This window comes from Sinohyriopsis cumingii, unplaced genomic scaffold (genome assembly GCF_028554795.1).
Source record: "Sinohyriopsis cumingii isolate HCF-2022 unplaced genomic scaffold, ASM2855479v2 utg000573l, whole genome shotgun sequence".
Taxonomy (NCBI): Eukaryota; Metazoa; Mollusca; class Bivalvia; order Unionida; family Unionidae; genus Sinohyriopsis; species Sinohyriopsis cumingii.
Window position 1 is genome coordinate 669,021 of NW_028315911.1, and position 26,089 is coordinate 695,109.

General features: G+C 36.9%; 1 protein-coding gene across 1 annotated transcript in view; it reads left to right on the forward strand.

Annotated features, from left to right (window-relative positions):
* The window catches only part of LOC149773781 (uncharacterized), a 215,533-nt gene that overhangs the window by 73,179 nt on the left and 116,265 nt on the right, over window positions 1-26,089 (forward strand). Inside the window, exons 3-4 of the mRNA XM_089946020.1 lie at window positions 12,828-12,967; window positions 15,422-17,053. Coding sequence (XP_089802146.1) covers window positions 12,856-12,967; window positions 15,422-17,053 — 1,744 coding nt within the window. The 5' untranslated portion in view covers window positions 12,828-12,855. The remainder of the gene's footprint in view (window positions 1-12,827; window positions 12,968-15,421; window positions 17,054-26,089) is intronic.

Consider the following 26,089-nt stretch of genomic DNA (forward strand, 5'->3'; position numbering starts at 1 on the left):
CGCAGGGACTAACTATTTCAGATACAACAGTTTGGATTGTTGATGATCGCATCGAGTGGTCAAATTTAGTTTATTTAGCCGTGTCAAGAGTAAGAAGGATAGGTCAGTTACGAAGAATTGTATTAGATGATGTTATCAACGACAGCATCAACAGATCAATCGCTGATGATACAATAAGAAAGAAATTAGCCGGTTACAAACAGAGCGACAAAAAAAATGGCAACGAGTTTGATCTCGACGAAACATTTATTATACAATTACAACAACAGCAGAATAATCACTGTGCGAGTTGTAATTGTTTATTGCTGTGGCAGTATTCGAAAAACGACCCAAGACAATTTACCGTAGATAGAATAGATAGCAGTCGCGGTCATACACGTGAAAATGTGATGTTGACCTGTCTTGAGTGTAACCGACGCAGAGGGTGCTGCCTACCGAAGTGCGGATCACTTTAGTGCAAATCACTTTAGTGATCGGGGTGGTAATTGTGTATCCGTGGGAATCACCTGAAGTTGCTCGCGTTTAAATCCGCGTTGAGGAGCAGTCGAATCTAATCTGTAGATGGGAGGTCTGCCGGTTGATCTGGTTATGCTGGATATCTTATGTGTAGTAACACTCCATGTGGGATCGGTTGCTCTTTTTTTTCCTCCTTCTAGTTCGCCTGGTTCGTATAAATACCTAACGGTGACATTACCCGCTAGCGTCGTTGGCTGCGTTGAAACATGTCCGTGAATCACTTTAGTGATCGGGGGTATATACTTTTTTGTGATTGCATTTATTGGCCTCATATTTGTTGTTCTGGTAATTTCATTATTCAGTGCGGCTATCACGTTTGGCAGTCTTGTAACCCATTCACGAGATCTCGTATCGTAAATGAATTCCCTCGCGTACTGGTATCCGAATAATCTCTCAGCGAGTGTTCTATTAAATCGCTCAACAATTGCCTGATCCCGATGAATTTCAGTATGTCCTCGTCGTATGGTAACGTTATGCTGCTTTGTCAACGATGACACCGCGCCCTGAAATTCCTTGCCAGGATCAACTTGTAATAATCGTGGCCAGTTTAGAGGTCCTCGCTGATAAATTCGCGAAAACGCAGAGGCGACTTCGGACGCTGTTTTTGTCATTAATGGTTCTGCTTCTTTGTATCTACTAGCAACATCAACTACTGTTAACGCGTATTTGTATATTTTTCTACGGACAGTATCATGAGGCAGAAATAGTATGTCAGCCTGATGAACTTCATTGGGGACACTAACATCAAAATGTGCAAAGTTGATTTGTCGAGGTGGTGGTAAGTAGATTTGCCATATTGCCTGTTTTGACAGCCATTTTTTGGCAGCCTCGCGTGGTACTGATGCCGCGTTGGCGAGTTTATTAATTGCTGAGTTACCTCTCCAATATCCGATTGGGGAATAATAAATCGCTTGCATGGAAACACTAGCGTTGGAAGTCCTTGGACTTGTCTGCATCGTTATTAATTATCCAGCGCCTAATGCTAATTTAGATTTCATCGCTGATCTTACTAACCAATTAGCGAGTGACTCCCTAAATGATTTATTTTTTATGGCGCTTAGTGCATGAATTAATTTCACATCCGCGATATGCCTGTCTTGTAGATCTTTACTTCGATAAGCAATATCATGTATGTGACACGCTGCGTCGATAGCGTTTATCGGATACTCGCCGGGTTTGGGCTGATCGTTGCTGTCAAGCCTGATATCTAGTCGTGTTCCCGGACCGCAGTAATTGTATCCTGGGAGATGTTTTTCTCCGGGATACTTTCCCCAAGGGGTACCTGGAAGTCGTCCGAGGGCGGCTGCAATGTCACCACCTCGTTTTTTTTTTGAAATTTAAATTTTTTTGTGCCACATCGCGTACACGTACCAGAAAGTGCTAGTCTGTTATTTTTTGTTGTAACCGTTGTTAGATCATTCGTAGGGGTTCGTGCCCGACACTTCACACAATATAGATCCATAATTATTATTCTTTGTATACAAATGGAAATTACAGACTTTTCTGCGACGCGGCGAAGGGAGCCAATCAAGCATAATTCGGTGTTGCCAAATTCTATCAGAATGATTATCATTGGACCGTCAGGATCGGGTAAAACGCAACTGCTGTTGAACATGATAATGAAGTGGATGAAGTGGGATAAGCTGTATTTGGTAGCACCATCTGTAGATGATCAGCGATGCTATAATGTTATAAAAGATTTTAATGAGAGTGCAAAAGCGCTGAGTGAAGACGGCGAGGAAGTAGTTGAATTTATCACTGATATCGAAGAAGCTCCCAGCGTTGAGGACCTTAACGGGGAAATAAATAACCTAGTAGTGTATGATGATGTGATGCTGGACAAGCAAAAAAATCCTGCAAGAATATTTTCACGAGGTCGTCACAAAAACACAGACGTGATTTATGTTACTCAACGTTACACACAAATACCAAAGGTAATCAGGGATAACTGTAATCTTCTTGCTGTGTTTAATGGAGTTGATGTTCATACGCTGAGAAATATTCATCAAACCTGGTGTAGCGGCGATATGGATATTAATAAGTTTAAGAATTTCTTTAGTCGCGCTCAAAAAACCCCGCACGGATTTGTGACAATAAACTTACACGACCCGCGGACACGATACCGTATCGGCCTTGATACATTGTATGGTTAACATAAAAATGTTTTTCCTTGGAAACTCATTTCGTAGAGCAGCAGAGGGGGGACGGACCCGACCCATGGATTTTTCAATAACGACCCCGCCACGGAAACTGTTTCAGATTTATTGAAGTAACCCAAGTTGCCAGCGGAAATGCATTGCATCCCTGGGGAAATTCGAAAAATTTCTCGAGGAGAGACTCTCCGAATTTTTTGGGACATTTTTTTTTGTCTCGTTTTCTGAATAAAAGGGTTTATTTCGTCGAAATAAGCCTTCTATCGAGGAATATTTTCCTGGAGGGGTTTATTGTGAAAATAGTTTCGGTCTGTTTGCCCCCTCTGCTATATTCATATCGCTAATCCTTATGAGGTTCTGCAATACAATTATTATGTACTTCTGAGAGAGAGAGAGATCAGTATACGGTGAAGTTGTTTGCATTGGCAGCATGAACTGTGACAGAAATTTCTTTCCTTTATTAAACTGTATTCCCCTACATTGTTCCAGTGCTATAGTAAGCATGTGTACGTTAGGTTTTAGGTCTTGTTTTTTTTTTTATCTTTTAGAAATTCTTCTTTCACTAAGTGTGGGCAAGTGTTGGTACAGGAAAGTCCCATGGAACACTCATCCCACCTGCTGAACATGCATTGGGTGTGCACGCTAATCAGTTGTTGTCTTTGCTCTGACATTACTTCATATACAGGGCGAAAAGTTGCCTCACATGCAGAGGCTTTTCTTCCTCAGTGGATGATCCTTTCCATTCCCAAGAGTCTGCATCCCTTGCTGTATTGTGAAAAACTACAGATCCTGCGTGGCAAGAATATTCTGTAGCCTCTGGTTTGGAGATCACCAAAGAGCCAAGGATCCCTGACATTTATAATGATGCTGTCAGTGCTGGTCATGTATCAGTTTTTGGACCCACGTAAAAAGTAAAAAAAAAATAATCTGAGAGTAGTTGCATCTCTCACTTAGAGGCAAGCAGCTTCCTCTCAAGGCCATTGTCTCAGTGAATTAGATTAGTGAATCGTGCCTTTCTAAAAGGGAAGAGTAGTGATCTTGTTCAGGTAAATCTGATGTGGTCTTGTCCATCAAATCTTTGTCACTTGACAAGTTATTGATCACCCACGTGTCACTAGTCTCTGTTTAGAGTTCACCAGTCACCTGGTTTTGATTATTAGTCTGGGAACAGGGATTAGATCAGTCTCTGGAGAGAGATACTGGGAGGAACAGTCTCAGCTTAGGCAGCGGGCTCAGGATGACGATGTCATTTCAGTCAGTGTGGACCGAAACGAGTTCTCAGAGGAACTATTGGTTCTGATCCCTTCCTATTTAATTGGGGTGACTGACTCCTTCCCACACACTGGGCCAGATGTTTTAGGATGAGGACATTTGGAGCTTGATAAGGCAGCAAAGAAGTTTACTGCCTCCTACCCTGGGCTTGTGTCCTAAGCCTTCTGGTACTCAGGACAAGAAGATTCTCTCCTGTCTGGAGAGTCTCTCAGGAACAGCATCTTGTCTGTTGCTTTCATCCCTCCTGTGGCCTAGTGGTTAGAGTGTCTGCCTTGGATGTGGGAGGTTGCAGGTTCGAGCCTTGGCCGAGTCATACCAAAGACTTATAAAAATGGGACTTAAAGTTGCCTTGCTAGGCACTCAGCTTAACAGGTTAGAGTTAGGACTGGTCGGCCTGGTGTCAGGATAATGTGACTGGGCAGGACATCATTCAACATTCTGTGGCATGATGCCTCAGTGCTAGACATCACTATAAACTGCCACACTGCAGACATTGTGACAATATGACTGAAAAATTGTTAAAGTTATGTTTAAAAAAATCCAAATCACACACACACTTTCATACCCTGCAGTAGCTTGGGAGCTTAAACAGACATTTTCCCAGGGACAAGAGTTCACCAGATAGTAGAAGCAGTGGTCTGTCCCTTCTAGGCTTTGGCAGCTGGTTTCTGCCTCCAATTATTGTGTCCATTCACCAGCTTGTCCCTTAAGCTCCACCCCATCCCCCACATTACCAGTCTGAAACAAAAAGTCTTCATGCCCAATTTACATCAAGTCATAAATTGCTAAAGATTTCCAAAGGTCTTGTATACTTTTCAGTGACATTTTCATTGTCATTGAACTGGATTGTTATTGCATCAGTACAATTGTACAAGAAGTTTTCATTTTTACTATTTATTAAGGGACAGAAATCACAACCTTGTTGGGTACTTTTTGCCCAGTTCTTTCCCAAATTTCAAACTTATTGTACACCTTGGTAAAAAGTGATAACATATTGGTGACTGTATAAAAGTGGACTACATTGGATAATTGCAGGAAAACAGGTGAGACCCAGATCATCTGGTGCATTATGACCATAAATTAGGGTCTACATTGTTTACAGTTTGTTAGATATTTATATGATGGTAGATCAGGGTCTGTGTTCTTTGTAGTTTGTTAGATATTTATATGAGTGTAGATCAAGGTCTGTGTTCTTTGCAGTTTGTTAGATATTTATATGATGGTAGATCATTGTCTGTGTTCTTTGTAGTTTGTTAGATATTTATATGATGGTAGATCAGGGTCTGTATTCTTTTGCAGTTTGTTAGATATTTATATGAGTGTAGATCAGGGTCTGTGTTCTTTGTAGTTTGTTGGATATTTATATGATGGTAGGTCAGGGTCTGTGTTCTTTGCAGTTTGTTTGATATTTATATGATGGTAGATCATTGTCTGTGTTCTTTGTAGTTTGTTAGATATTTATATGATGGTAGATCAGGGTCTGTGTTCTTTGCAGTTTGTTAGATATTTATATGATGGTAGATCAGGGTCTGTATTTGTAGTTTGTTAGATATTTATATGATGTTAGATCATGGTCTGTGTTCTTTGTAGTTTGTTAGATATTTATATGATGCTAGATCAGGGTCTGTGTTCTTTGCAGTTTGTTAGATATTTATATGATGGTAGATCAGGGTCTGTGTTCTTTGTAGTTTGTTAGATATTTATATGATGGTAGATCAGTGCCTATGTTGTTTGCAGTTTGGTACATATTTATGTGATGGTAGATTGGGGTCTGTCTTCAGTTTGGTAGATAGTTTTATATGCCAGTAGATCAGGGTCTATGTTGTTTGCAATTGGGTGCATATTAATCAGTGTTTAATAGAGTAGAGACATTCCTGACTGAGAAACATTCTGATTGACATATCACAGAATTTGATTTTAGGGCCAGTTACTCTTACATAATAACTGGGAAAATATACATTTTAGGGCCAGTTACTCTTACATAATAACTGGGAAATATATACATTTTAGGGCCAGTTACTTTTACATCAAAACTGGGAAAATATACATTTTAGGGCCAGTTACTCTTACATAATAACTGGGAAAATATACATTTTAGGGCCAGTTACTCTTACATAATAACTGGGAAAATATACATTTTAGGGCCAGTTACTCTTACATAATAACTGGGAAAATATACATTTTAGGGCCAGTTACTCTTACATAATAACTGGGAAAATATACATTTTATTAGGAAAAGTAATGTTATACAAGTATTACAACTACTACTTGAGGCTTACAGAGTTCTTAGAATTGGATTCAATTATGTGTGCAAGTAGGTACATACATCAGCCATACTATATATACTATAGAAGCAGTGTTAGATTACAAGGTGTCACACCTGTGTCATACTAGCTAAAAGAACCTGAAGGCCAATGATAACTGTAGGGGTCTTTTCTAGGCAGGATGATGGACATTCCAGATGGAGAACATCATATATAATTGCTTCTAAGAGGAATCCAGCTGCAAAATGCACACACCCAGATCTGCCGTTGCATAGTGTGTCAGCAGACCCGGGTCAGTTTAGTTTGTTAGAAGTAATCAGTAGAGCAAACAGTAGACCCTGATCAGCAGGTGTGTTATGCTATGGCAGATTAGGATCTTTGTTTGCACTTTGACTCAACTTATGAGCAAATATACACGGTAAATGACCTGCAATTACAAATACTATGATCACATCATATTAAGTCCTGATGTGGTGAGATTACCTGTAGGGTATACATCTGGTAGGGGGTTACAGATGGAACCTGTAGATAGGGAAGAAGCTAACTTGATTAGTAGATCTCTAACTTTTGCCAGTAGCTTTAATATGTGGCTCAGTAAATGTTCTTATGAATCTACTAAGTCCCAATATTTATTGGTCTCAGCTTGGTATACATACAGATACAGGAAGTCAAGTCATCTTTCCCTCAGTTTGTTTTGTAGCTGAGTTCAGTTCAGTTTTGGAGTGGAGTTTAGTTATAAACGGTTGACTTTAGTTCAGTAATTCTATAAAATGGATATGAAGTAGTTTCGGTAAGTTGCAGATTGTAGGCATGGTGATATGCTAAGCAGTAGATTGTAATAATGTGTTCTTTACATGAGGCAATGTCTGTATGAATTCATTAGGGACAGCACAAGGTGAATAGTGTAATGGAACATATAATTATAAAATTATAATATGTGTCTAAATAAAAATGCAGAATTTTGAGCTAATTTCCCCAGCATACACATATGTATACATCCAACCTCTCAACTCTCAAAATGATATATACACACACACAGGCAAGACGATGGGTGCTGTTTACCCGTGGACCTAGGTTCGAATTTCTGTATAGTATGCATTAGAAATTCTCTAACCTGTATGATAGTATTATTTGTATTAAAATATTAATTCTGCCTACTATTATCAACTGTTCTTTTATAGAATCCAGGGATAGCACTTTCCATTCTGTCTGGTGTATATTTATATTTCCCTATACTTAATTCTATATACCTTGATTTCTTTTATAGAAATTCAGAATGACTCTGTAGATAGGTGAGAATTAATTACTGGATTGTCATGCGAGTATGTCTGCTACACACGAGTGAATATAACACTGACTGAGTATCATCATTTTTTGGTGATGTGAGTTTAGTTGTGAGGGAATATAGGCTCATGTGTGCAGGCAAGGTGATGGGTGCCATTTACCCATGGACCTGGATTCAAATCTCCATAGAGTATAAGTTAAAACTTCTCCAACCTGTATCATAGTATTATTTGTATTAAAATATTAATTCTGCCTACTATTATCAAGCAGTCTTCTTTAGAAACCAAGCATAGCAATTTCTGTTCTGTCTGGCGTATCTATAATTCTCTCTCTCTCTCTCATATATATATATTCACTCACTCACTCTCAGTTTTTTTTGTCGGTCAAGATTGAAAGCATAGGTATAGGTATTTGTTTTAAACTTTGTATGTTTATCCAGATTCCATTAGTTTTAACTTGACTGTAAAAATTGTACAAGTTTTTTAACAGTCTTTTTGTCAAAGGTATATATATTGCATATGTAAGTCTAATAGAAAATTTTGTATGTTATATATGGTGTAGTGTGAATGTTATGCCATTTTACCAAAAAATATTCTACTTCTAAATTATTGGTCACATGTTATATATTTTCAGTCATCTTTAAACAGCATGACCCATAAACAATTATGTATCACCAAATGTTTTGCTTTTCTGGGCTGAACAACTTTGAAATATAAACTTATTTTGGAACTCAAATACATTTAATTTCAAGACTGAGTTAAGTGTCCCTGTAGATGTTACATCTTGTAAATTGTCCCCTTAAACTTTAAACCTAGGTGTCACACAAGAGTGTCCATTAAACATAGGTATATGGTTCTCATACAGGCTGTTAAATCTGTCCTAATAATGGCATTTTTATTCTTTTGGTCATTACTGGGACTGATTTATCATGGTACATATCACCATAAATTTATTCAATATGGTATATATCATGATACATACTGTAATTGTATTTTATATGTATCATGATACATATAGTGATTGTATTCACTATAGTATTATCATGATACATATCACAATAAATGTATTAAATATGGTATGTATCATGATACATATAATAATTGCATTCAGTATAGTATCATGATACATATCACAGTAAATGTATTTGATATGGTATGTATCACATTACTGTCACATAGAGAAATTACAAAATGTAGATGTGCGTACATTCCCCCCCCCCCCCCATCACTTGTATCATTGCATGAATACACTGTAGGATGGGCTAACTTGTGAAAATAAATATAAGCAAAGTGTTTCTGCTTTCCTGCTGTCTTTCTTTTAAATGCTCACTGAACGTTGATAAGTTACACTAAAATTATTGACAAACACTTTTTATATTCTGCCAAATTGGTACACCAGGTGTGTGACAGTATAAAGGAGAGTGCCCAACAAAAATGTTTTTCTCTCAGTGTGCATCTTTTGGTACGATATAAACATCACTTATGCTTTCTATGCTGAAATATTATATTTATTGAGTAGGAGTGTGAAGGATGCAGTTGGCATGGTTGCTGTAAGGTCATGGTTTGTTTTGTTTTGAATTCATGTATCCTAGCATTTATCCTAGCATGTATCCTAGCATTTATCCTAGCATGTATCCTAGCATGTATCCTAGCATTTATCCTAGCATGTATCCTAGCATTTATCCTACACAAAATAGGGGCATTTAAAGGATGTAAATCTTACTTTCTTGATTGAACTCCTTTATTTGATTCATCTCAATCAGCAGTAGGCAGTAGCTTATGTTTAAGTGGGAGATGAAGACATTTTATTTATGCAGAATGTCATTATGTTGTGCATACTTCATTCAACACCTGGGTTTCACTTTCATACGACCGCTCCGGTGGTCTAGTGACTAGAGCACCCGCCTTGGATGCGGGAGGTCATGGGTTCAGTACCCGACCTAGTCATACCAAAGACTTACAAAAATGGTACTAACAGCTGCCTCACTTGGCGCTCAGCTTTAAGAGGTTAGTGTTAGGACTGTTTAGCCTGGTGTCAGAATAATGTAACTGGGTGGGACATCATGCTACATGTCTGCGGCTTGATTCCCCAGTGCTAGACATCACTATAAACTGTCACACTTCAGACATCGTAGCAATATGACTGAAAAATTGTTAACGCTATATTAAAAAAATCCTTAACACACACACACACTATATGGTGTGCACTCTAAGGGGACTAAAAATCAGTCTATAGTGTAGGGTAAGTGTACAAATGCAAACAGTAGTGTAATGGAACCAATAATTACCTGAATTGATCAAATAGTTTTTGTTGTTTCGTCTTGAATGCCATTTCTCAAGACAGGCTATATGCAGCAGCCATTATAACTGGTGCAGGAAGAACCTGCAAAAATCAGGTCAAAACCATTGACTCAGAGGTATTATTTGAAAATTACATTCAAGAATAAATAACTGATGTCTCTTGATAGGATAGGATTCTTTGAATCAAAAAAGTGCTGTATTTGTAGTTCTTGTTTAGTTAAATGTGGTAGGTACAAAAAGACATTTTGTTGGATGTATACATTACAGAGCTCCAGATAAGATGTGTATTTTCTGAAGAAAAATTGTCAAAATTTGCATCAAGAAACTGATTACTGTGTTGAAATGAAGCAAAACAATTTATTTTGTGAAATTAGTTAAACCGTTATCAGCTCGAAGCACAGACCATTTTGGGCGATGACACATTGGTCAACATTAATAATGTGATTGTACTTGATCATGGAAATGGAGCTATGTAATCAAACACAGCTGTAGATTTGAAGTGATTGTACTTGATCATGGAAATGGAGCTCTGTAATCAAATACAGCTGTACATTTGAAGTGATTGTACTTGATCATGAAAATGGAACTATGTAATCAAACACAGCTGTACATTTGAAGTGATTGTACTTGATCATGGAAATGGAGCTATGTAATCAAACACAGCTGTACATTTGAAGTGATTGTACTTGATCATGAAAATGGAACTATGTAATCAAACACAGCTGTACATTTGAAGTGATTGTACTTGATCATGGAAATGGAGCTATGTAATCAAACACAGCTGTACATTTGAAGTGATTGTACTTGATCATGAAAATGGAATTGTGTAATCAAATACAGCTGTACATTTGAAGTGATTGTACTTGATCATGAAAATGGAGCTATGTAATCAAACACAGCTGTACATTTGAAGTGATTGTACTTGATCATGGAAATGGAGCTATGTAATCAAACACAGCTGTAGATTTGAAGTGATTGTACTTGGTCATGGAAATGGAGCTGTGTAATCAAACACAGCTGTAGATTTGAAGTGATTGTACTTGATCATGGAAATGGAGCTATGTAATCAAACACAGCTGTACATTTGAAGTGATTGTACTTGATCATGAAAATGGAGCTATGTAATCAAACACAGCTGTAGATTTGAAGTGATTGTACTTGATCATGGAAATGGAGCTATGTAATCAAACACAGCTGTACATTTGAAGTGATTGTACTTGATCATGAAAATGGAGCTGTGTAATCAAATACAGCTGTACATTTGAAGTGATCGTACTTGATCATGGAAATGGAGCTATGTAATCAAACACAGCTGTACATTTGAAGTGATCGCACTTGATCATGGAAATGGAGCTATGTAATCAAACACAGCTGTACATTTGAAGTGATCGCACTTGATCATGGAATAGGAGCTATGTAATCAAACACAGCTGTACATTTGAAGTGATTGTACTTGATCATGGAAATGGAGCTATGTAATCAAACACAGCTGTACATTTGAAGTGATTGTACTTGATCATGGAAATGGAGCTGTGTAATCAAATACAGCTGTACATTTGAAGTGATTGTACTTGATCATGGAAATGGAGCTGTGTAATCAAATACAGCTGTACATTTGAAGTGATTGTACTTGATCATGGAAATGGAGCTCTGTAATCAAACACAGCTGTACATTTGAAGTGATTGTACTTGATCATGGAAATGGAGCTATGTAATCAAATACAGCTGTACATTTGAAGTGATTGTACTTGATCATGGAAATGGAGCTCTGTAATCAAACACAGCTGTACATTTGAAGTGATCGTACTTGATCATGGAAATGGAGCTATGTAATCAAATACAGCTGTACATTTGAAGTGATTGTACTTGATCATGAAAATGGAGCTGTGTAATCAAATACAGCTGTACATTTGAAGTGATCGTACTTGATCATGGAAATGGAGCTATGTAATCAAACACAGCTGTACATTTGAAGTGATCGTACTTGATCATGGAAATGGAGCTATGTAATCAAACACAGCTGTACATTTGAAGTGATTGCACTTGATCATGGAAATGGAGCTATGTAATCAAACACAGCTGTACATTTGAAGTGATTGTACTTGATAATGGAAATGGAGCTATGTAATCAAACACAGCTGTACATTTGAAGTGATTGCACTTGATCATGGAAATGGAACTATGTAATCAAACACAGCTGTACATTTGAAGTGATTGCACTTGATCATGGAAATGGAGCTATGTAATCAAACACAGCTGTACATTTGAAGTGATTGTACTTGATCATGGAAATGGAGCTATGTAATCAAACACAGCTGTACATTTGAAGTGATTGTACTTGATCATGGAAATGGAGCTGTGTAATCAAATACAGCTGTACATTTGAAGTGATTGTACTTGATCATGGAAATGGAGCTTTGTAATCAAACACAGCTGTACATTTGAAGTGATTGTACTTGATCATGGAAATGGAGCTATGTAATCAAACACAGCTGGTCACTAAGCAATTTGATACATTCTCACAGTCATGATTAATAGATTGATGATCCAGTTTCAGTCTAATAGTTGAAATATCTGTTTTGCAGTGTGTTTATAGAAAATATCCCAAAAATTAGTTTCAAAACAAGGAATAAAATACCTTGTACGTGTCAAGCTCTGCCTGTTATACTGCCTTTGTTGTTTGCTTCATTCAAAGGTATATAAATAAAAAATGTTAATTTAGAACAGTGTGTATCATTTAGTTCAGGTTTCATTCTACTATCATCCATGTATTGATTGTTTGAGTCTGTATATTGATGAACTACAGCCATGGTAAATATTGTTTCATCAGTGAATCGATGTTATTAAACCATGTATAACATCGACCCAGATCTGTCACCACATAATGAACTGACAGATTCAGGTGTTAAGTCATTAGTAGAATGAACAGTGTTGTCCTTTATGTATTGGATTATAGTTCATTTACAGATCTGAGCCACCACAGTTGGTTGGCATTTGGGTGTGTTTTGTGTACATGTACTGTTTTCTTTTTCTTGCAGGTTTTCACCACTCAGTTACAGTGTTGAGATGAATTTTGTCAGATCTTCCCTGATCCTTTTCCTTGCAGCATTGTCTGCCACAGCTGAACTACCCCTTAACGGTGATGGCTCAAGTCTCCAACAAAATAACCAGGTTGAAGGTAATTTTAATAAGAAAAAACTAAGATTATCCAGGCATGACATTACATATAGCTGTAATCAAAGGTAATTCAAAGTGTGCCCTGTGATCAATGGTAATTCAAAGTGTGCCTTTTCAAAATAACTACCAGCATTCAAAAGCAGAACTACAAGTTTTTGAGGACATACACCTTTGCTAAAGTGCTAATGATGCTATAAATAGACAACCATATTCATACATCAGGGTTGTAAACATATTTTGGCACTGTTGCATGCACATTTAAACCCCAAGAGCTTGGTTTTGAATGTTTCGTGTTCTTTTCTTTTTCAGACATAATAAAATATAACAGTCCTCAGCCTATTGTTACATTAAGATTCTAATTAGTTTGATATAATTAGAACCGATTAGGTATCAAGGTCATATATCAATCATTCTTATACTACTAACAGTCTTTTCTTAGTCTATCAAATTACCATACTCTTTGTTTAAGATATCTGCACTGCTGAAGCAATTTGTATGCAGTCTGTAACAACTATTTCATAAACATACATACAGCAAAATTTGGTGTTGAAAACTTATGCTTCTCAACATCTTTCTTCAAATGTTTTGTGTTTGGTATTTTGTGACACAGCAACACAGGTAGGTTATTTACTGCAGAGACAATTGGTTTAAAGTGTTTTGCCCAAGGACACCATGGCAGCTGACCTGACAGACCCAATGGTGGGATTTAAACCTGCACTTTTTGAATCATGAGTCTGGTACCACAGCTGCTGAATCACCATGGTTTCTATTTACATTTGTCACCTTTCAAAACATGCAGGAGGGGGCATTAGGTCTATTCTTCATCCCCCTGCCTGCAGGGGTAACATTTTTTTTTATAAATACAAGTGAAATAAGGCAGTTGCCATTAAACCCACTCATAAGCCTTTCATGGGGTTGATTAATTTGATAATCCTGCATGCCACATTCACCCTTCATGAAGCAGTGCTGTAAGACTGTGCTCTGTAACACTGGCATACTTTATGGTACACTAGAGTGGGGGTATTACAGAAAAGGGGAAAAATGTAGTTGTCCATGTACATTGATATCAAATAATGTGGAGTTTTTATTTGCTGTAAAAAGTACAGTGGAAAAAGCATAATTTCTGAGACCAGATTCTTTCAGGCCAAAAATTGAAGGTTTCAGAATCAGAGTTTGTGTCTGAATTTGAGACTTTTGGCCTTAGATCTAAATCAGACTGGCTAGAACTGCACATTGACAGATGAACCTCTACAAAAAGTAAAATAAGTTTCAGATTTGGAGTAAAATGGAGCCAGAACATGAAAAATCCATTATAGAACAAAATAAATAATAAAAAAACAAAGCCAGTTGAAAACAATGTCTTTTGTTAAAAGAAGCATCTGGCTAAATGAAAATCTATTGAAAATGAGTGTGTTTGGATTCATTTAGAAGTAACCCTGAAAAATGCATTTCCTACCCAAAAAATGAGAAGAATCACAAGGGGAAATGAGTTAATACACCATGTGCCATGTTTGCTTGAGGTATAGCCTCCATTGATCACATGCTCATCAGTACTAGCCAAGGAAACCTTCCAAAATGTGACCTTTTAATTTCCTAGTTTATAGTAAACTGAAAGGTTGAAGGTCAGATTAAGTTGTCTGGTGTCTACAGCTACTAGGGCACTTCATTTTTTACTAGAGGTTGTATTACTTAACATATGAAACTTGCGGAAGGAGAGTATTCTAAAATGATTCCAAATTATTATTTTAAACATTAATGATTTGAAACATGGTCACTGCAGATTGGCCTTGCAGATTATTTTTTATTTAGAACTGACTCTAGATGAAACATTTTGTGTGAGCTTGTAAAAATTGTGGTATTAACTTGTTACTTTTATGGCTATACATCAGACCTGTTTTCTGTCATCCATCCATCTGTTAGCACAAGTTTATCACAGCTCCTTCTAAAATACTTAGAGGATTACCACGAAATGTTACACACAGTCATAATGGTGTGACTTGGACATCCAGTATGGCCACCACATTGGCATTTGGAAATCTTCTTATCACTACTTCTTCTGAACAGATGGCCATATATGAACATGGAGTTTACACCAAAAAGCTTTTAATGATGTCTGGTTGCTCCTAAATGGTTCCAATCTTACATACAATATGGCCACCATGGTGGCACATCTTGAAAATCTTGTATTGTTTCAGAATATCAGAGATGGTTTCAACACTCAGCAGTTAAAAATTAAAAAAAAATCTTTTCTTGGATTTCTGGAAATCATTTTTAGCTCATCAAACATCAATCCCCTTATATGCAATTGGTAGAAGTAAAAATAAACATTTCTTTGTGGTTGCTAGATTTGAATACTTTTAATTTGACCATGAATAACTGCTTTTGTCAATCAGTTCATTGTTAAAATAGCTTCAGTGCCATCAAGACAACTTATTTTTTTAAATTTGTATTTCAGTTCGTCGGCAACCAGATATACTACAACCAAAATCCCAACAAAATTTACCTCTGGTTCAGAACTTGCAAGTTCAGCATGTGAACCCAGATCTTCCAAACCAGGCCTCAGCTTTGAACAATCCAGTCAACAATGTGGCTAGCTCAGGGAGAAATCAGATCCCAGGTTTGGTTTCTGAACAGAAGATTGGAGATGGCCCAGGTGGGAATATTGTTGGTGGACAATTGCAGCATCAACAAAATGAACCTCTATTAAATGGAATTAATCTAAATAATGTAGTAAATCTAAACAATAAAGGTAATTATATTAATAATAATAATAGTAATAATGTCGAAAACACTGCTAGTAACATTAACATCCATAATAGTAATAAAACAAATGAGGAGGCAGGAGCTGTTTTAAGCAATAAAATAATACCCAGGAAAAGTGATATCAACATCACGGTTTCTGATATAGGGGGAGATGCATTTAGAAGTGATAAAAATGTTCCATGGATGGATAAAGGTGTGATGGAGCCTAAACAGGAGGTTATTTTGAAAAATCGCTCAGACCAGAAAGATGAATCTAAAACAGATAATGAGCCTAAAAAGTTTCTTTCTGTTCCTGATTTTAAGAACTTGCTGGTAGTTACATCTGCTGGTGATAAAGCTAAAGATGGGGTTTCAGGAGTTGCTCAAGAGGTCAAGAGTGATGGCAACTTACCACGTCAAATTGAAACAGGTGATACTGGTAATGGAGCCCAGAAATTTCAATCAAGGATTAATGAAACAGGAAAGTTGTTAGATGTTTCAAAGGTTCGTGAAGGTGAAAAGGACAAAACAAAAGCTAAAGCTGATGCAGTAGAAAAGTATGATGAGGATGATGACTACAATGATGATGCAGATCTTGAGGATGAGGAGGAAAAGGTTAATGGTGGTGGTGTTGTCAGTGTTAAGAAGATTGATAGTGAAGTCCCAGTTCAGGTTAATATGGACGGGAAGGATAAAGCAAAAGAAGTTGTTCCAATAGTTCGAGATGGAGATTTTAATAATAACATTCCTGTTAATGGGCCTTGGAATGGAGGAGGAGGAGGCACTAATAATATTAACAACAATAACATCAATAATGGAAACAGTATGAATAGGAATGAGTTGATTAATAATAATGTTGTTAGCAAAAATGATGGTGGAAACCAGAGGTTTATCAGTCATAATGTGAATGCTCCACAAAACAGCATGAAAATTGTTTGGGACTGGAGCGATTTTGCAGTAAATTTTGAACAATTTGTGATGCCGGAGCAGAAAATTCGACGAGCTCCACACCCTACCACAGGGGAACCATGGCCCATGCCCCAGTATTATATCAAGAAAGATGACAAAGTGTTTAGGATTGATAAGACTCACTTTTATTTCAAAATTACAAAGAATAGGTGTGATATCATTGACAAAGCTGTCTTACGATATCAGGCGTATATTCTAAGAGATACAATTGAAGATGCTTATGATAACTTGCAACACGCACAGGGTTCGCCGCTCGTTGATCCATCGCAGAAGTATGAAGATCCACTGTACACAAGAGCTCCATATGTTTCAATTGTCAATGTGAAAGTAAGACAGCCATGTTCTCGATTCCCAACAGAAAAGTCAGATGAATCTTGTAAGTATTGCACTTAATTGATCCTTTTTAATTACTTTAATTTGATTAGTTTGGATGATACACTGGGAATGTGTATCTTTGCTTGCAAAGGTTCCAGTATGTTAAACCTATCTACACCTTAGCAGATCAATCAGATATATTAGTGCTTCAGGTCTGTGAATTTCATTGGATGCAGTGGCAAGCCACCACTTGCAATCAAAATCAATTTGTTCCAATTTGAACACTGTTCCTACATGATTGAGAGAAGGGCAGCACACAACTGGAATGGAGATATAAATAAGCAATTTTCTGCTGCTGATCTGTGTGTGTACCAATGGATCCTTTCCCTCAAATACACTTGTAATAGCTTCTCTCGGTATGTAATCATACTTTTGATGTTAAACTTACAAAGTATTCTTTTGAAGTCAATTGCCTCTTCCATTTTCAGCTGATGCACAAAGCTAGGACAAAGCATTGAAATATCTGACCGATCTGTTATGGTTAACATAAGGTTAACGTATTGGAACCTTGGCCAGCAAAGATGGGGTATATGTTAATCATAGTTTGAACATTCTAGAACTTTACATCTAATGAAAGGATGAAGTTTCTGTATATAAACTGTCCAGAATCGGTAAACAATCCAGTAGCAACAGGTATGCCACCCAACCCACCCCATCCCTGCTTACATTTTCTTGAATTTTAAATATCCAGATGATTAACCAACTGGGACTGCTGGGTTGTTGAGTGGTCTAAAAAGCACTCACCATTACTGATTACTGCCATCTTACCTCGGTGTGGGTTCAAGTCTCAGGCTTGGGCAATGTGGGTATGTGAGAAAGCTTGCCAGTAGCTTCCTGTGGGTCAGTGGTTCTTACTGGTGTTTTCACAGGTTCTTTGTTCACCAGTTATACTTACTGCCATGTATAGCTCATCTTGCACTGAGAAATGGCATTAAACCTCAAAATATAAACAGGATGCCAGTTCAAGTTTTAAGTAAGTCTTGGACATACTGGTACTTTTTTTTTCTATAATTTTTTCAGATATTATAAAAAATGTTACCATTTACTTCTTCACAAACATCACTTTTGGAAGAATTGGCACACAGATGTTACTTGATATGACAGCACCAAGACAGTATTGGCTGCCACTCAGAATTAATATGCCATGAGGTGTAGAGGATTGTAATGCTTACCATAACCATGGCACCAGTCATAAAGACTATGGTTACTGTTACTGGATAGAGTTTGCCATGTTATTGGCTGTTTTTATTAATAGATAACCAGTCATAAAGACTATGGTTACTGTTACTAGATAGAGTTTGCCATGTTATTGGCTGTTTTTATTAATAGATAACCAGTCATAAGATCATGGTTACTGTTACTAGATAGAGTTCCCCATGTTACTGGCTGTTCTTATTATTAGATAACCAGTCATAAGATCATGGTTACTGTTACTATATTGAGTTCCCCATGTTACTGGCTGTTCTTATTATTAGATAACCAGTCATAAGATCATGGTTACTGTTACTATATTGAGTTCCCCATGTTACTGGCTGTTTTTATTAATAGATAACCAGTCATAAGATCATGGTTACTGTTACTATATTGAGTTCCCCATGTTACTGGCTGTTCTTATTATTAGATAACCAGTCATAAGATCATGGTTACTGTTACTATATTGAGTTCCCCATGTTACTGGCTGTTCTTATTATTAGATAACCAGTCATAAGATTATGGTTACTGTTACTATATTGAGTTCCCCATGTTACTGGCTGTTCTTATTATTAGATAACCAGTCATAAGATTATGGTTACTGTTACTATATTGAGTTCCCCATGTTACTGGCTGTTGAAAAGTTTAGGACTTGTAAATGCACATGGCTGGATTCACATTTATACTTTAACTCAAGTAAGCCTCAGAGCTTTGGGATTTGTTCTGTACTTTTTACAACTTTTCATTTTTATGGGCAATGAAGGTGCAGGAAGCAGACTATATATATTATACAGCTGTACATTGAACATATTTACGCAGATTTAACTTGCAAGGAAAGAAGTAAAACAATAAGAAAATTATTACAGTTGTATAATTCTGATTTTGTTTTGAAATAGGTTGCATAATGGAAAATTGTTCTAAAGTTTTAGTTTTGTGCTTAAAACATTTTGAAAATACTTTATGTATATGTGTATAAGTCTGGTGCAACTTAAATCAAAAGAGACCCTGATCTGCTGTCACATAATGGGCTGACAGATCATGGTTTGTGTTGTTTGCTGTGCTGACTATTCCGCACAGATAGCACATACCCAGCTTTACCAATGCATTAATCAATGGCAGTATTCCTCATACATAGTATAAACCTTTCTTTACCAATGCATTATGCTATGACAGTATTCCTCACTGTTCTGGTGGCCTAGTGGTTAGAGTGTCCACCTAGGAGGTTGTGGGTTCGATCCCTGACCAAGTCAAACCAAAGACTTACAAAATTGGTACTAACAGCTACTTCGCTTGGCACTCATCATTAATAATAATAATAATAATGAGGACTTTGTATAGCGCCTAATCTTTACAAACTCTAAGTGCTTCACAACATTAGACAACACCTATAAGATAAAAACATATATAATAATATGATTACAAACACAAACACCATGAAATTAGAAAACAGAAAAAACATGCTAGAATATTTAAGGTAGGAAACATTATTAGGTCTTTAAGTTTGTTCTTGCAGTCGAAATAAGTGAGTTTTGAGATCAATCTTGAATGTGATCACTGTGCCTTTGTAGGCTACTACCTCCTGCCACGTTAACTCGTCACTAGGGGTTAATGTGTTAAGAGGTTAGTGTTAGGACTGGTTGGCCTGGGGTCAGGATAATGTGACTGGGTGGGAGATCATGCTAAATGTGTGCGGCATCACTATAAACTGGGGGCCCCAAGTAGCTGAGTTGTCTAAAGCACTCTCCGTTACGGATCACTGCCATCTCACCTCTGTCTGCGTGGGTTTGAGTCTCGGATTCAGCTAATGTGGGTATGTGAGAAAGCTTGCCAGTCGCTTCTCGTGGATCGGTTTTTCTTTCCGGGTTTTCCTGGGTTATTTTTCCACCATTAATACTGGCCGCCATGTATAGCCTATCATGTGCTGAAAAATGGCGTTAAACCCTACAACAACAACAACAACACTATAAACTGCCATACTGCAGATATCGTAGCGATATGACTGAATTTTTTTTAAAGCTACATTAAAATATCCAAATCACACACACACACACACACACCAATGCATTATACAATGGCAGTATTCCTCACACATAGCATAGACCTTTCTTTACCAATGCATTGTGCATTGACAGTATTCCTCGCACGTAGCAGAGACCTTGTTTTACCAATGCATTATGTATTGGCAGTGTTCCTCACAATTAGCATAGACCTTGCTTTGCCAATGCATTAATCAATTGCAGTATTCCTCACACATAGCATAGACCTTGCTTTACCAATGCATTATGCAATAGCAGTATTCCTCACACATAGCATAGACCTTGTTTTGCCAATGCATTAATCAATTGCAGTATTCCTCACACATAGCATAGACCTTGCTTTACTAATGCATTATGCAATAGCAGTATTCCTCACACATAGCATAGACCTTGCTTTACCAATCCATTATACAATGGCAAAACTGGGTCTGTGCTGTTTCCAGTAGGCTTTGACTTAATTGTACTTATATACAAGTATACATGTTACACCCGAGGCTAAATTCATTCAGGTTTTGTAGTAACCCTGACACCAGGTGTTAGTAGGGTCATTACTGTGTATTCCCTTGGCTGGTAAACTCAGGTTTTGTAGTAACCCTGACACCAGGTGTTAGTAGGGTCATTACTGTGTATTCCCTTGGCTGGTAAACTCAGGTTTTGTAGTAACCCTGACACCAGGTGTTAGTAGGGTCATTACTGTGTATTCCCTTGGCTGGTAAACTCAGGTTTTGTAGTAACCCTGACACCAGGTGTTAGTAGGGTCATTACTGTGTATTCCCTTGGCTGGTAAACTCAGGTTTTGTAGTAACCCTGACACCAGGTGTTAGTAGGGTCATTACTATGTATTCCCTTGGCTGGTAAACTCAGGTTTTGTAGTAACCCTGACACCAGGTGTTAGTAGGGTCATTACTATGTATTCCCTTGGCTGGTAAACATTAGTTTCTGTAACAACTGAAAGTTGATGCAGTACAATGAAATGCTGGCCTGGACTAAGGACTAGTTTTGTAGATGTTTTCAGACTCAAAGATCTAATCTTTTTGAAGTGGAAATATTGACTTAATTACTTATTGAACTCCAGTAACACTTCTGGAACATAATAGATTGGCCTTCCCACCACAAAGGATCTGCTATAATGTCTTGGATGAGATATGGTAATGATGATGGTTCTTTAAATCCCAACTACATGTAGCCGTGAAGACTCTGTCCAGTCATCTTGATGCTTGGGTGTCTAATGTCATCAAATGATACTGTTTGTTCTATTGTTATACTGTCCCAGATGCATACTGATTACTCCTAACAAATTGTATCAACTCAGAACTGCTAGCACATTATGAGTGCAGCTGCATGTAATGCAGTCTTTTTTAAAACATAGACAAGGAGAGCTTTGGTGATGGTCTATTGTTCATCATCCATTTGCTATTGCTACTCCTCCTAAACAAACTTTTTACACACATTCATCCCATGGTCTAGTTGGTCCTAAGTGAAAATGCTACAGTTTGGACATCCAGTGTGGCAACCACAATGGAAATCTTGAAAATATTGTTGTTGCTACTCTTCTTGAATGGATGGATATATCAACATAGGGTTTCACTTAAAATCTTCTCATGATGTCTAGTTAGTCCTAAATAAAAATTATGTAGATATGATGCCTGATAAAGCTGCCATCTTGAAAATCTTGTTATTGCTACTCCTCCAGAGTGTATGGTGTTATGACCCTACTTAATGTTCCAAAGGATTGTTTTACCAAAGTCAGGTTTGCCATACAGAAGTATGCTGATTAGATCTTAAATTAGTTCAATTTCCATTATTCCATCATTTGTAAGAGCTATCCTGCCACCTCCACCCCAATTACCTATCTTCCTTTTCTTTGTTTAACAGCATATATATATTTTTGAGACCTTAGAGTTCCAGCAGTCCTTGACTTGCAGGCATCTTCCCCCCATATTGTCTATACTCTCAACTGTGGTTCCTGCAGCATAACGTCAGCTTCTTGGATGTCAGCCAGATTTAATATGGCTGTATATTGACAAGACCTTTAATAAATTTGACTTCTAGTATTTCACAACATTATTTAGAGGAGTCGTGCCCCAGATTGTCTCTTCCACTTGACTTTGGTTCAGAGGGCACAACTTGACCAAGATTTATTGCATTCAACAAAATTTGGAATGGTACTTTATATTGATGAGAACTTGAATGTCTTTGATTTCCAGCATTCCACAACTATATTGATTACGTTTATGCCCTCAGATTGCCAGTCCTACTGACTTTAGGTTCGATATAATAACTTCACCAAAAACGTTAGTTAGTTTTCAAACAAATTTGGGATTTGATTTTATATTGATCAAAACTTCAATGAGTTTGATTTCCAGCATTTCACAAAATAATTTACAGGATTTGTCCTCATATTGCCTGTCTTTCTCACTTTTTTTTTGCAGCATTTCTTTACAAGAGACTGTTGGATTTTAATCAGATTTAGCATGTAACATTTTGCTAATGAGACCCTGAATTCATTTTATTTCCAGCATGCATTATTGTCATTTAAAAGACTTAAGATATATACTCGCTTATAATTCGTGTCAAACGACAAACAACACAGATCCGGATCTGCTGTAGCATAGTGCTTGTGCAGATTAGGGTCTGTGTTGTTTGTTGTACTGATTACTTACAACAAACTGAACAGATCCGGATCTGATGGCACATTCTGCAGGGCTTGTTTTGAGGAGTGCATTTACTCTTGTACATGTATGCTGTTGCATTCCCTAAATTGCTTCCAGGTGAGCAGACCATCACTCTCCTAAATCATATTGTTAAAAACAGAGATTTCCAGATGTTTTCTGAATGAGCTTTTCAGTTTTTGTCCCAGATTTCACAATTGTTCTTCCACAAATGCTGATTATTCATCAAATTCCACCATTTTGATATATGACATCATGTGCCATAAATGATGTGTCATAAACAATGATGTCATAAATATTTGACGAGAGTGAAAAACTCTCCTCAACACTGTCAGGGGAGCTGTTCACGGATGCATTTAAAAAATACAAGCCCTGATTATGTGACAGTAGATCTGGGTCTGTGGAGTTTGGAGTTGGACTTCTCATATAAGTGAACATATATACATCACGGCCAGTTATTGTCTGTCATTCTTTGGTTTCTGCATTATAACTTTATCACAGAATGTTGAATTTTAAAAAACAATTGTCATGCACCTTTATGTGGATGTCATAATTTATAGGAGGTAGTCCCTTGCTTGCCCAGTCTCCCTATACAAGTTCCTCTTTTTGAGACCCTTCTTGCTATAGCGCTGGCTCTTTGCAATGCCCCCATTGCCATCAGCTCTAGTTTCATAGGAATTTTGAACCTTTAGGCTTTGTGTCCCAGAGCACCACCATCCAAATTATTCACACATAATATAAGCAATCTTTTCCATCCACTGGGAATTTTGTTTATATGGCTGCAGGTGACTGAAAGAACTAAACTTAAAACCTGCTATTTCCACAAAGAAAAGCCACCAAAAAAACAAAGAGTAAAAAAAGCAAGGTGCATGTGTTAAGATTTTGCTTTTCATTCTGTTATAATGTATTTATCTGTACATGTTACCCAAAAGTTTTTTTGCATGCATATGATATCATAGTGCATGGTCAATCATTGCAACTTATTTCAAGATGTTAACTGTTCATATTCATTAACAAAAAAAGGTAGATAAAAAATCAGTATAGGAAAAAGTAAATTCACAAATTATGGGAAAATCTGCAAACTTGCTGATTCCACTGCAAATCCACAAACTCGTCAAAAGATTAAATTTGTATAAAACATTTTTGGTGTGCTCACCCTAGGATTATTCAGATTACATCCAGATTTCTTCACCTGTTCTGCATATATTAGTGATCAAGGGATGGGGATGGGAGGTGTCAGAGGTAGCTTTGCACTTTGGTTGAACTATAAGGGGACATTTTATGTACCTTTGACCCCCTCTAATGATCAAACTATGAGGATTTATTAACTTAAGGGAATACTGGTAGTTTGGGGTGGGAGAATGTCCACTCATGATGCAACAATGCAAAGGCATCTATATCCTATGGACACAAGAGTATCAACACTGTAATACTGTCAGTTTGCTTTGTTAGTAAATTCACAAAGAATTTTCTTTCTGACAATAATAAGAAATAAATTTAGTATTGTGCTTTATGTTTAGTTCATAGTCGTTACTCTTTTGTAACTATCCCGTTTCTATTTTTTTCTTTCTTTTTTTCTTTCTTCTTGTTTACCAGATTTCTAGATAATTTCATATTGTGGTATTCAGCCAGTCAGAAGGTTTTACCAGTAAGTTAAGCCCAATAAATAGGTATGTTTTCAGTTGGCTGATCATCCCTGTTTTTCATTTCCAACCCTTGCAATTTTTACCTCCAGGCTAAAAAAAAAACAATAATAAAAAATATATTCCCAAAATTGATTTATTCATCCACTTGAGCTGGTTTTGCCCAGTACTTAAAGTATTTAGGACATTATATATATATGAATCATTATACTATATATATATATATATATATATATATATATATATATATATGATGGGTTTTTAAAAAAAATACCTACCTACCATACTGTTAAAAACCAGTGTAACAGGAAACACATTTTTGGTGGCTTTTCATTGGGATTCAGTCAGTAAAAACACGATATTTGAATTCACTTTTTCATTTGAAGAGACGATTACCCAGTGTATGATCCTTTCACTTTTTCATTTTTGAAGAGGTGATTACCCAGTGTATGATCCTTTCACTTTCATGATAAATATATTTTGTTATTGTATGTTGTTGAAAGACCAAAAGTTCTTATTAGGTTGCATGTTTAAACATTTTAAAATATTTTGAAATGTTCTTTGACTAAATGCAAGATGACATGATAAGACCAAGTGAACTGAATGTTTTTACTGCATGTACAGTTTTAGGTACATGCACTTTATATGTCACCATTCACCATAAAAACAAAGCATTTACCTATAATAAACCTTTCCCAGTGTCAGTAAACCTTGATTAGCACCTACTTATCAAATTAACTTTGGTCAATGGGACCTCAGTCATCTTGGGCCTGGGGTGAGTAGTTAATCATACATTATAATTAATGGGTCAGCATGTGGGGAATGTTCCCACAACCTGAATTAAATTATAGGAAATATATAGTAGTCATATAGCTCAGAAACTACTTTTTTAATCTTTTGTAGCTCTACTGGTCACAGACCAGATCAGCTTTTGGAGTGACCAATTGTCTGTCCATCCCTTATCTGGAGTTTGTTATCGCTACTAAACTACTTTGGAGGATCACCATGAAATGCACATTCAGCACATGGTCTAATTTGTCCTAACTGAAAATGCTGCTAATCAGGCATCCAGTATTGGCCATCTTGAAAATCTTGTTTTCACTACTCCTTCAGAAGAGGTGATACCAAGAGTTGTTTGTTTCACTGAAACACTTCTTATGATGTCTAGTTGTCGATAGTGAAAAATGCTGTCAATCTTATATTATAGATGGTCACGACAGCAGTCACATTGAATCACAACTCTTCCTGAATTGAAAGTGATCTTAACATGGGGTTTTAACAGAAGACTTCTTATTATGTCTAGCTGGTTATATGTTAAAATGGTTCTGTCCAGACATCCATTATGGCTGTTACAGTGGGCATCTTAAAAATCGTGTCATCTCTACTTCATTTCATTGGATGATAATTGCATTGTCATATGAACATGCTATGTTGTTTTCAGTAAAAGACTTTATGATGTCTACTTGGTCCTACATGCATATATCTAGTGTGGCTG